The sequence below is a fragment of the Rhincodon typus genome, chromosome 9 (genome assembly GCF_021869965.1).
Source record: "Rhincodon typus isolate 14 chromosome 9, sRhiTyp1.1, whole genome shotgun sequence".
Taxonomy (NCBI): Eukaryota; Metazoa; Chordata; class Chondrichthyes; order Orectolobiformes; family Rhincodontidae; genus Rhincodon; species Rhincodon typus.
This window is the reverse complement of record NC_063340.1, coordinates 44,761,338-44,773,035: the sequence shown is the minus strand read 5'-3', so window position 1 is coordinate 44,773,035 and position 11,698 is coordinate 44,761,338. Positions and strand designations below refer to the sequence as shown.

General features: G+C 40.5%; 1 protein-coding gene across 2 annotated transcripts in view; it reads right to left on the bottom strand.

Annotated features, from left to right (window-relative positions):
* asb3 (ankyrin repeat and SOCS box containing 3) overlaps positions 1-10,604 on the bottom strand; it is a 272,717-nt gene extending 262,113 nt beyond the window's left edge. Inside the window, exons 1-3 of one of the 2 annotated variants that reach the window (XM_020521104.2) lie at positions 10,396-10,604; positions 6,310-6,468; positions 5,245-5,357 (exon numbers count right to left, since the gene is read on the bottom strand). In XM_020521104.2, the coding sequence (XP_020376693.2) occupies positions 5,245-5,357; positions 6,310-6,468; positions 10,396-10,591 (468 nt within the window). In that variant the 5' untranslated portion in view covers positions 10,592-10,604. The remainder of the gene's footprint in view (positions 1-5,244; positions 5,358-6,309; positions 6,469-10,395) is intronic. The other variant, XM_020521105.2, reaches the window with a different exon arrangement.
* Between the last annotated feature and the right edge of the window lie 1,094 nt (positions 10,605-11,698).

Sequence of the window (11,698 nt, the reverse complement as noted above, 5' to 3'; positions counted from 1 at the left end):
AGGGTCTAGGCCCGAAACGTCAGCCTTCCTGCTCCTCTGATGCTGCTTGGCCTGCTGTGTTCATCCAGCCCTACACCTTGTTATCTCAGTCTTAGTAGTAACATAGGATACAGTATAAATCAGGAAATCAGAGGTGATTGTAGTAATAATAGGTGACCTCGACCAATATACAGATTGGGTAAATCTAACGAGCACAAAGAATTCTTGGCATTTGTTCAATGTAGTTTTCTGGTGCAATATGTCAAGGGGCCAATAAGGGCATGGGCTATTTTAAATCTAGTATTATGCAATGAGAAAGGACTAATTCTCAAGCTTGTGATAGAAGAACCTTTAGGAAACAGTGACCATAGCATGTTAGAATTTTTCCATTACATTTAAATGGATTCAGTTCGACCTGAAGAGGTCTTAAACCTGCAATTACATAGGTTTGACAAGGAAGCTGACTGGTACGCATTGGTAAAATACATTAAAAGTTTTGATGGCAGGTAGGCAGTGGTCAGTTAGCTCAGTTGGTTGGACAGCTGCAATGTGGTGTCATGCCAACAGCATGGGTTCAATTCTCACACTGGCTGCCATTACCATGAGGGATTCTCCTTCTCAACATCCCCACCTCACCAGAGACATGGCGACCCTTAGGTTACACAACTACCACTTGCCTTTTTCTGTCTAATGAGAGAGCAGCTCTAATGTCCGCTAGAAGTCTGAAAATTTTATTTTTGCTGGTAATAGGCAATAGCTAGTATTTAAAACACTAATGCTTAGCTTTCAATAGAGTACATTCCTACAAGGCAAACTAATCCAACAGAAAAACCCAGTGTGCCATGGCTAACCAGGGAAGTTAAAGTTAGTATTAGTTAAAGCAGGAGGCTTATCAAGTTGCCAGAAGAGTTGCAATAAATTGCAAAAGACAATATAATATGAATTAAAATAACTAGAAACACAAAAACAGATTTTAAAATTTTCAATAGGTATGTAAAATGGAAAAGATTAGCAGAGACAAATGTGGATCCATTACAGGCAGAGACAAAAGAGTTTATAATAGGAAATCAAGAAATGGCAAAGTTAAGTACCATGTGTCTGTCTTCACAGAGGAAAGCAAGAAGTCATGCTCAAGTAATTAAGATCAAAAGGTCCAGTAGTGCTGTGAAACTGAAAACAATTAGTCCTTGTGAAAAGGTGATAATGGAGAAATTAGCAAGACTGAAAGCTAACAAATTCTTGGGACCTGATGACCACTCACTAGGGTTTTGAAAGAGATGACTACACAGTTAGTGGATGAATTGATGATCATCTTGCAAAATTCTATTAGTTCTGCAATGATGTCTGCAGATTGGAAGGCTGCAAATGTAAATGTTAAAAAGGAGGGAAAAGAAAACGGGACACAATAGATACTTTAGCCTGACAATGGTGGTGGTGGAAAAAAAATGTGGTCTCTTATAAAGGATACAATTACGTGACATTTAGAAAATAATTGTCTGATTGGGCAACATCAACATGGGTTTATCAAGGGGAAAACATGTTTCACAAACCTGATCAAGCTTTTTGGAGAATGTCACAAACAGAGTCAATAAGGAGGCACTAGTGGATATACTGCATTTGGATTTTTGGAAGGCTTCTAATAAAGTTCCACACAGGAGGTTAGTAAACAAAATTAAAATGCATAGAATTGGGGATAATGCACGAGCATGGATCAAAATTGGTTAACAGGAAGAAAGTACCAATTTAGAATAAATGGATCATTCTCAGGTTGGTAAGTTGCAAACAGTGCAGTACCACAAAGATCAGTGCTTGGGACCCAACTGTTTACAATCTATATCAATGATTTGGATGTAGGGACCAACCATAACATTTCAAGTTTGCAGATGATACAAAACTTGATGTGTATGTGGGTTGAGGAAAAAAGGTTTCAGGTGGATTTAGACAGGCTAAGTGCTTGGGCAAGAGCATGGCAGAGAGAATATAATGTCAAAAAAAAAAAGTGAGATTATCCATTTTGATTCAAAAAACCAAAAATACAGTATTTCTTCAATGGCGAGAAATTGAAAAATGTTGATGTACAAAAAAACCCAAGTGTCCTTATTCATAATTCAGTGAAAACCAGCATGTGGGTGCAGTAAGCAATTCAGAAGGCAAATGGTATGTTACCCTTCATTACTAGAGGATTTGAGTTCAGTAGCAAGGAAGTCTTGCTTCAACTCTACAGAACACTGGTTAGACCACATCTGGAGTAGTGTGTTATTCTGGTCACCTTGCTTAAGGAAGGATAAACTTACCATAGAGGGAGGACAGAGGAGGTTCACCAGGCTGATTCCTGAGATTGTAGGACTGTCTGATGAGGAGAGATTGAAGAGGCTAGGCCTGTATTCTCTGGAGCTTAGAAGATTGAGAGAGGCGTCATATGAACTTAAAACAAAAATTCTTAAAAAGATAGCAGAATAAATGCAGAAAGAATGATTTCTCTGACTATGTGGTTTACAACAAGAGGAGAGTCTCATAATGAAAGACAAGCCATTTAGAATTGAACTCAGAAGAAAGTTCATTCAGAGGGTGATGAATCATTAAAATTCTCTACTTCAAAGGACTATAAAACTTCGGTAATTAAGTCCAAAACAAAGATTTATAGATGTCTAGTTACTCATGATATCAAAGAATACGGGTATAGTGCAGGAATGGCAGAGCATGCTCAAGAGGCTGAATGACCTATTCCTACATCCATGTTCCTATTTTGCAATGTTTCCGGAATTTGTAGATGTCATCTTTGATTTTCAAAAATGAACTGGTATCTTGCCCTCCTGAGAGATATCAAGGCTGAATATCACTCCATAAAGATGCTCTTTTCCTCCTGAATCATCTTCCCCTGGGTAAATTCTGGCAGCCATATCTAGAACGGCTTTATTCTTTGGATGGAGGTTCAAGTGATTTCTCAGGAGTAACCGTCAGAATGCTAAATCAAACAGATGAACTTTATAGTTCAATTACTTTGCATGCCACAAATAAAGCTATAAAATATGCAATATTATGTGAAATAAAATATTCCACTGCAAAAAATATGGATCATACATCTGAAAATTTGTACAAATTGGGTGTAATGAGAAGCAAGGGTGAAAAGATACTGTTAACCAAAAATTGCACAAACATTTGGCTGTGTTAGTTGTGGCTCAATAATAGATCCTTTCCATGAACTAACAAAGATAATGTACTATTGAAAGTGACTAATGAAAGATCATCAGGATAAAGTTTGTTCCTGCTTTCATTTCCCATCCCACCAGATATTTCAGTAATTGATATTAGATCATTTTTCTTCCACCTGCAAGCCTCAAACAAATTCTGCGATTGATGTTTCAACTGGATAAGAAAATACCTATTACCAAACTTTATTGGATGAAGGTTCATACACGTTCCTCCTGCCCCTTCCGACATTATGGTGGAGCACAGGTCATTAATGAATCAGCTGAAGATGATGGGATTGGAGTCTCAACCCCAAATAACTTCAACACGAATACCCCAGAATTGAAATGGCTGGCCTACAACAACAACAAATGACTTCTTATGTTAGCCATGAGTCCAGTAACTTGAAAGTTTTGACTATGACACCCAATAACTTTAGCTTTCCTACGATTCCTTTATGCTGTTTCTTTGCCAAATACCACCAGCGCTCAAGTTGTCAAGGTCAGATGGTCTCAACTCATCTCTGCAATTCTGTCTTTTGTCTATGTTTAGACCAAAGTCACAGAGGTGGGGAGACATGTGATCCTGAAAGAATTCAGGCTCTGCGCCAGTGACTAGATTAACAGAGTTGTGTAATTTGATACGACACCAAACATTTTGCTGCTGATTGAATCTAGGTTAATATGAAGGTAACTGATCATATTGTCTAATCAACCTGTTCAGTGATGCTGTTACATACCTCTGGAGCAGTTGGACATGAACCCAGGCCTCCTGACTCAGACATAGGGACACTATCACTGTGTCACAAGAAGCCTAATGGTGATAACTGTGTAAAACATTAGACAATCAGCCATAGCTGACCAATTTACACATTGTTGGACTAATATCTTTTAAACTGCACTCGAACTGCAAATTTAAGGATACAGCTACTTCTGGAGAACATTTTCAAATTAAAAACCGTCACCTTTTTGGGACCTGGCAGCTCTTGCTGTGGCCTGAACAATCAGTTTTTTTTTCAATGTCACTAATTTAACAACATAACATAAGCAGGTGTAGGCCATTCGGCTTCTCAGGCCTGCCCTGCCATTCAACAAGATCACAGTTGGTCTATCCAACACCTCAACTCCTCTTTCATGTCAATTCTGCTCTCAACTCCTGAATATTTCAAAACTCTAATTAATCTCCTCTTTAAATATTTCCAGTGGTCTAGCCTCCATGACTCTCTGGGGTAAAGAATTCCAGACATTCACTACCCTCATGTGAAGGAATGTCTTCTCCCAATCAGTTAAAACTGAGCGTCCCCTTGAAGTCGGAGGACCTCAGGATGAAGCAGAGATGGACAATCTATTTCACCCTCATGGCTGAAGATAGTGCAAATGGTTCAGCTTTGTCTTTTGCATTCACTTGTTAGTCACTCCTACTCTACCTTGTCCAGAATGAAACTTACTAAAAACAGATCACCTACCCTCAGACTCAGTTTCTCGGCTAGCTGCCATTGTCCATCCAGTGGTAACGATGAGACCGGCATTGGGCCACAAAGCAAGTGTTAAAATATGGTCAAATCTGGCAATGTCAAAAGAATCTGACTTTCGAATTTCAGAAAGGCCCTTCCCTGATCTCTGGCTGTCCAGAACATATCTGTTAAAATGGAAGCAATGCAAAATTTGCAAAGATCATACTAATAATTCACCGTTTGACACCGTAAAATGATGAAGGTAGCCTGCACAAAAGGATCACAGACAACAACAGAAGTTGCATGGGAATATTGTCTGCATATCCACCTTTCAAGGGACACACCATCCAGGCTTCGATTTATATCATAATTTCTTCATCGTTGGGTCAAGTTCCTAGAATACCATACCCAGCAGCATTGATTGAGTATCTTCACCTCCTGCATTTCTCTAAAGCCCACCATCTTCTGAAGATGAGACATAAATTACAGCTTTGCTTGTGACACAGGCATTCCAAGAATGTAAAAGAAAATTGAGACATTATCCGAGAATTGATGTTGATAGTGGCATTACTTCAAAAATATTCCTCCTCCCCCAGTGAAATCTAGAATGAATATCACAGTACCTGATAAGCAGCCTGATGCAGAACACTCCATAAACATGCAGAATGTGGTCCATTAATTCTTGCTCCATGCTTTAAAAGTGTCTTTGCAACAGCAATGTCACCTTTCTCGGTTGCTTCAATACGGCAAATAGGAATAAAAATCAAACTTTTGCTTCAACATAACTACATATAAAAATATTTAAGGTTGTAACAATATCAATACATAGAAGACATACAGACACATCTCAAATCCTAGTTTTATTATATGAAAAATTAACCAGAAACTTAAAGGCTAGCTAGTCGGAACATAATGCTGAGTAGAAAATGAAAATTTTGTATCTAGAATCCAATCATAGCCACGATTGCTGTTTTGGATGTCGTGGGTTTATTATTCTTTAGTTGCAAATAAGTTTTTGCCAGAATTTGCAGATTTTTTTGCTGTTTCAATTATTTGACACAGATTACCTTGCCTCAATCTGGTTCAAGTAAGCATACCATTAAGTGTATTAAATTTAATCAGTAGCCTGGATACTAATATTATCTGACAGAGCAGAAAAACAGACCAGAGAGAAGCTTGCAAAGAGTAGGACTTCATCTCCAGAGAATTGCATTCAGTGACCTATGAGCGTCACTGTACTGAAGAGAGTGAGAGAGCTTTATTGTAGGATAAGGATGAACTAAGAATTCAAGAGACCAAGAAGAATGGCAGATTAGAAAACAAAGCACCCTCCAAGTATATCTACGGACACTACCAGGGTATCATTTACCAAACACTGACCACCAAGACCTCCCCTCTAAGCTCCACTCCCCATCCCACCACCTAATCACCTGGCTATTCATAAGTGGGGCTTTATTGACCCCACAGCAAGACTTGTATTATCAACAAAAATTAAGCCCTGGTTTCCCTCACTGTGATAGTATCAGCTCACAATTTCAGCAACTTGCCTTACAGAAAATTCTAAGTTCTACAACTTCAAGAGTAAGTCTCAATAACAACAGACACTTTAGATCCCCTGTCCTGTGCTGTACTGTTCTATGTTCTATGTGAAGATTATGAACCAAAAATCCACATTTTTAGTGCCTTACCTAAAAAAAGCGGTGTTACGTTTTCATTTGTGATGGCATTCGGATTTGCCCCAGCCTTTAGCAGAATCTGAACAATTTTTAAATGGCTACATTTTGCAGCAAGATGTAAAGCTGTTTCACCTTCAAAAGTCTTTAAATCTATGCACTGAGCAGAAGAAGCTAGAGGAATATACAAAAAAATTAGCAATTTCCATCCAAATGAAGACACTTACATAATGTACTCCAGTATCTCATGCTCTCTTGCCCCCTTTTTTCATTTCATCTTTTTCATTCACTGCCCCTCTGCTTCTTGTTGCCCCATGCTGTCCAATTTCACTTCTCAGCAAACCAGAGGAATTTATGCTGCTGAGCACATAGATGATCTACTCCAGAAAAAGGTCAAGAACCACTTACATTGGACTGACATAGGAATGAACAGGAAAGGTAAGCTAATTATTCAGAAGGAAATTCAGAAAAAGCAAAAGGAAAATAGGGTGGGAGACATTCCAGACCTATTTAGATTTATCTCCCCCAGTCCTTCAGGCAGCAAAACCTCACCACCAATTCTGATCTATTGCAAACTTGCAAATAAGTTTTTGCCAGAATTTGCAGATTTTTTTGCTGTTTCAATTATTTGACACAGATTACCAGAGAAGGTGCAAAACTTGACTTGCTCTTGGGAAATAAGAAAGGGCAGGTGACTGAGGTGTCAGTGGGGAAGCACTCTGGGGCCAGTGACCATAATTCTATTGGTTTTAAAACTGTGACGGAAAAGAATAGACCGGATCTAAAAGTTAAAATTCTAAATTGGAGGAAAGCCAATTTTGACAGTATTAGGCAAGAACTTTCAAAAGTTAATTGGGGCTGATGTTTGCAGGTAAAGGGACAGCTGGAAAATGGGAAGCATTCAAAAATGAGATAATGAGAGTTCAGGGACAGTATGCTCCTGATAGGGTATATGGCAAGGCTGGTAGGTGGAGGGAATGCTGGATGACTAGACAAATTGAAGTTTTGATCAAGAATACAGAGGAAGCATATGTCAGGTGCAGACAGCAGGGATCGAGCGAATCCCTAGAAGAGTAGAAAGGCAATAGGAATATTCTTAAGAGGGAAATCAGGAAGGCAAAAACAGGACATGAGCTATCTTTGGCAAATAGGGTTAAGGAGAATCCAAAGAGATTCTACAAATACATTAAGGACAAAAGAGTGACAAGGGACAGAATAAGGCCTCTTAAAGATCAGCAAGACCAGCCATGTGCGGAACCGCAGGGGATGGGGGGAGATACTAAACGAGTATTTTGCATCAGTGTTTACTGAGGAGAGAATATGGAACAGAGAGAACATGGGGAAATAAATAGCGACATCTTCAAAAATATCCATATTACAGAGGAGGTGGTGCTGGATGTCTTAAAACACGTAAGGTTGGTTAAATCCCTGGGACCTGATCAGGCGTACCCAAGAACTCTGTGGGAAGCTGGGGAAGTGATTGCCTAGCCCCTTGTTGTGATATTTGTATAATAGATAGTAACAGGTGTGGTACCAGAAGACTGGAGGTTGGCTAACATGGTAGGAAAGTTGGTAAGGAAAAGCCAGGGAACTATAGACTGGTGAGCCTGACATCAGTGGTCGCCAAGTTCATAGAACAGGTTAGAATCATAGAATCCCTACAGAGTGGAAGCCGGCCATTTGGCCCATTGAGTCTACACCAACCCTCTGAAGAGCATCCCACCCCTGTATTTCCCATGACTAACCCAACTAGTCTGAGCACAATGGGCAATTTAGTGTGGCCAATCCACCTAAACCGCACATCTTTGGACTGTGGGAGAAAACTGCAGCACCCGGACAAAACCCACACAGACACAGGAAGAATATGCAAACTCCACACTGGCAGACGCCCTAGGCTGGAATTGAACCCTGGTCCCTGGCATCGTGAGACAGCAGTGCTAACTACTGAGCCACCATGCCACCATTTTTGTTGGAGGGAATCCTAAGGAACATGATTTACATGTATTTGGAAAGGCAAGAACTAATTAGGGATAGTCAAAATGGCTTTGTGCATGGGAAATGGTGTCTCACTAACTTGATTGAGTTTTTTGAAGAAGTAATGAATAGGATTGATGACGGAACAGCGGTGGACATATCTATATGGACTTCAGTAAGGCATTCGACAAGGTTCCTCATGGTACACTGGTTAGCAAGGTTAGATCATGGTTAGTAAGTTTGCAGATGACAACAAAATTGGAGGTGTAGTGGACACAGAAGAAGGTCCCCTCCAGCCCCACCACACCCGGCACTTTTACCTGCTACCGCAGGAAGTGCTACACCTGCCCCTACACCTCCCGCCTCACCCCCATCCCAGGCCCCAAGAAGATGTTCACCTGCATATCTGCTAATGTGGTATACTGTATCCGCTGTTCCCGTTGTGGCCTCCTCTACATCGGGGAAACCAAGCAGAGGCTTGGGGACCGCTTTGCAGAACACCTACGCTCGGTTCGCAATAAACAACTGCACCTCCCAATCGCGAACCATTTCAACTCCCCCTCCCATTCCTCAGACGACATGTCCATCCTGGGTCTCCTGCAGTGCCACAACGATGCTACCCGAAGGTTGCAGGAACAGCAACTCATATTCCGCTTGGGAACCCTACAGCCTAATGGTATCAATGTGGACTTCTCAAGTTTCAAAATCTCCCCTCCCCCTACCGCATCCCAAAACCAGCCCAGCTCGTCCCCGCCTCCCTAACCTGTCCTCCCTCCCACCTATCCCCTCCTCCCACCTCAAGCCCCACCCCCATCTCCTACCTACTAACCTCATCCCGCCCCCTTGACCTGTCCATCCTCCCTGGACTAACCTATCTCCTCCCTACCTACACTCACCTTTACTGGCTTCATCCCCGCCTCTTTGACCTGTCTGTCTCCTCTCCACCTATCTTCTCCTCTATCCATCTTCTATCCACCTCCCCCTCTCTCCCTATTTATTTCAGAACCCCCTTCCCCTCCCCCATTTCTGAAGAAGGGTGTAGGCCCGAAACGTCAACCTTCCTGCTCCTCTGATGCTGCTTGGCCTGCTGTGTTCATCCAGCTCTACACCTTGTTATCTCAGATTCTCCAGCATCTGCAGTTCCTACTACCTTAGATGACAACAGGATTTTGTTCAGATGGGCCAATGTGCCGAGGAGTGGCAGATGGAGTTTACTTTAGATAAATGTAAGGTGCTGCATTTTGGAAAGGCAAATCAGGGCAGGACTTGTACACTTAATGGTAAAGGTCCTGGGGAGTGTTGCTGAACGAAAAGACCTTGGAGTGCAGGTTTAGTTCCTTGAAAGCGGAGTCGCAGGTAGATAGGATAGTGAAGAAGGCATTTGGTCTGCTGCCTTTACTGGTCAGTGCATTCAGTATGGAAGTTGGGAGGTCATGTTGCAGCTGTACAGGACATTGGTTAGGCCACTTTTGGAATAATGCGCGCAATTCTGGTCTCCCAGCTATAGGGAGGATATTGTGAAACTTGAAAGGGTTCAAATAAGATTTACAAGGATGTTTCCAGGGTTGAAGGGTTTGAGCTTTAGGGAGAAGCTGAATAGACTGGGGCTATTTTCCCTCGAGCATCAGAGGCTGAGGGGTGACCTTATACAGGTTTATAAAATCATGAGGGGCAAAATAAAATCATGAATAGCCAACATTCTGGTCATGAACCAAGTGCCAGGATGCCAAAAGAATCATCTAAAATGAAGAAAGAAAATATAAACAAATATATGTGAGAGAAGGCAAAAGCAAAATCACAAAAAAAATCACAACAGCAACACAAAAGACAAATGATACAGATAAGAGAGAGCATGATCAGTTGTGAAGGCTGCCATCATATAACAACTAAATGATATATTATTATAGTGCTTTAATTTTACATGTTGATAAAGAGGATTTACAGTTACACTTACTTAGTCAAGGAAAAAGATGTTGTTGTGCTCATTTATCCTACAACACTCTGATTTCTCACAAAAGGCTTTCAGGATTATAAAAGATAATCCATCTGGACCCAACTTATAACAATAGTTGTTTAGGTGACAGGAACAGGTCTGTTTCAACAATAACAGTAAAGTAACTGCAGTACCTGCATGTATTAAGAGTCTCAAACATCTCAAAGATTTGTGAGTTGCAGCTTCATGGATTGGACACCAACCACGGTTGTCAGCAATGTCAAGACTATAACCTTTTTGAATCAAGGTTTTCAAAAGTTCTACATTTCCTTTTTTTACAGCATATCCAGCAGCTGAACAAGTATTAGAGTACGCCTCAGTGAAGTCCATTCTGCAGGTCTGAATTAATAAAACAAGAATATTAAATTGAGGTCAGAAAATTTTAATATCACCTCACACCTGTATCATGAAAGTTGGTGCCCAAATATATAAAAATGATTGCAAATTGACTAATAAACTAAAATCAAACAAAAACACTTTAATGCATTAGAGGTTCTTGTGTAATTATTAGAAAATGTGTTCCAATACCTTGTGACAAAATTGAACGCACATGAAGTGCCTCCAGAGAATTAGAGGTTAATTAGTATCTCTGTAATAAACTAATCTGCCATGGCTACCTGATATTGAAGTTAAAAATTATTTCCCCCAAGTGGGTAAAACGTAAGCATGAGAAAGATGTGGGTGAAGTAAACAGGTAAATTGAGGTAGCCGGGATTCTCCATATATTGCCCAAACAGATACTTGACTTAAACAAATGAACAAAAGATAAGAACATAAGAAACAGGAGCAGGAATAGGCCATCCAGCCCATCAAGCCTACTCCACTCTTCAATAAGATCATGGCTGATCTTATCATGGACTCAGCTCCACTTACCCAACCACTCACCCTCAATAACCCTCAATTCCCTTACTGTTCAAAAATCTATCTTTGCCTTAGAAACATGCAACAAAGTAGCCTCAACTGCTTCACTGCACAGAGAATTCCAAAGATTCACAACCCTTTGGGTTAAGGAGTTACTCCTCAACTTAGTCCTAAATCTATTCCCCCTTATTTTAAGGCTATGCCTCTCAATTCTAGTCTCACCTGCCAGTGGAAACAATCTCCCTGCTTCTAGCTTATCTATTCCCTTCATAATTTTATGTTTCCACAAGAAACCCCCTCTTTTTCTTCCTAAAAGAATCCCAATTTCAAGCAAGATTATCTGACATTTGTAGCATTAAAATTTCTTCTCCACAGTGAAAAAGATTTAAGAAAAGCTATTTATTTCCATTCTTCTCGATCCTCATAACCCTGTTATAATTCTCTGCTTCAAAATATTTATCCAGTTTTGTTTCAAACAGATATGGTCGCCTGTCAAAAGCAGTGTCTGTAGAAAATCATCCCATGTGTGACAATACTGTGCCTTTAAGAGATGTGTTCTGTCCTGTTTCTCTTGCA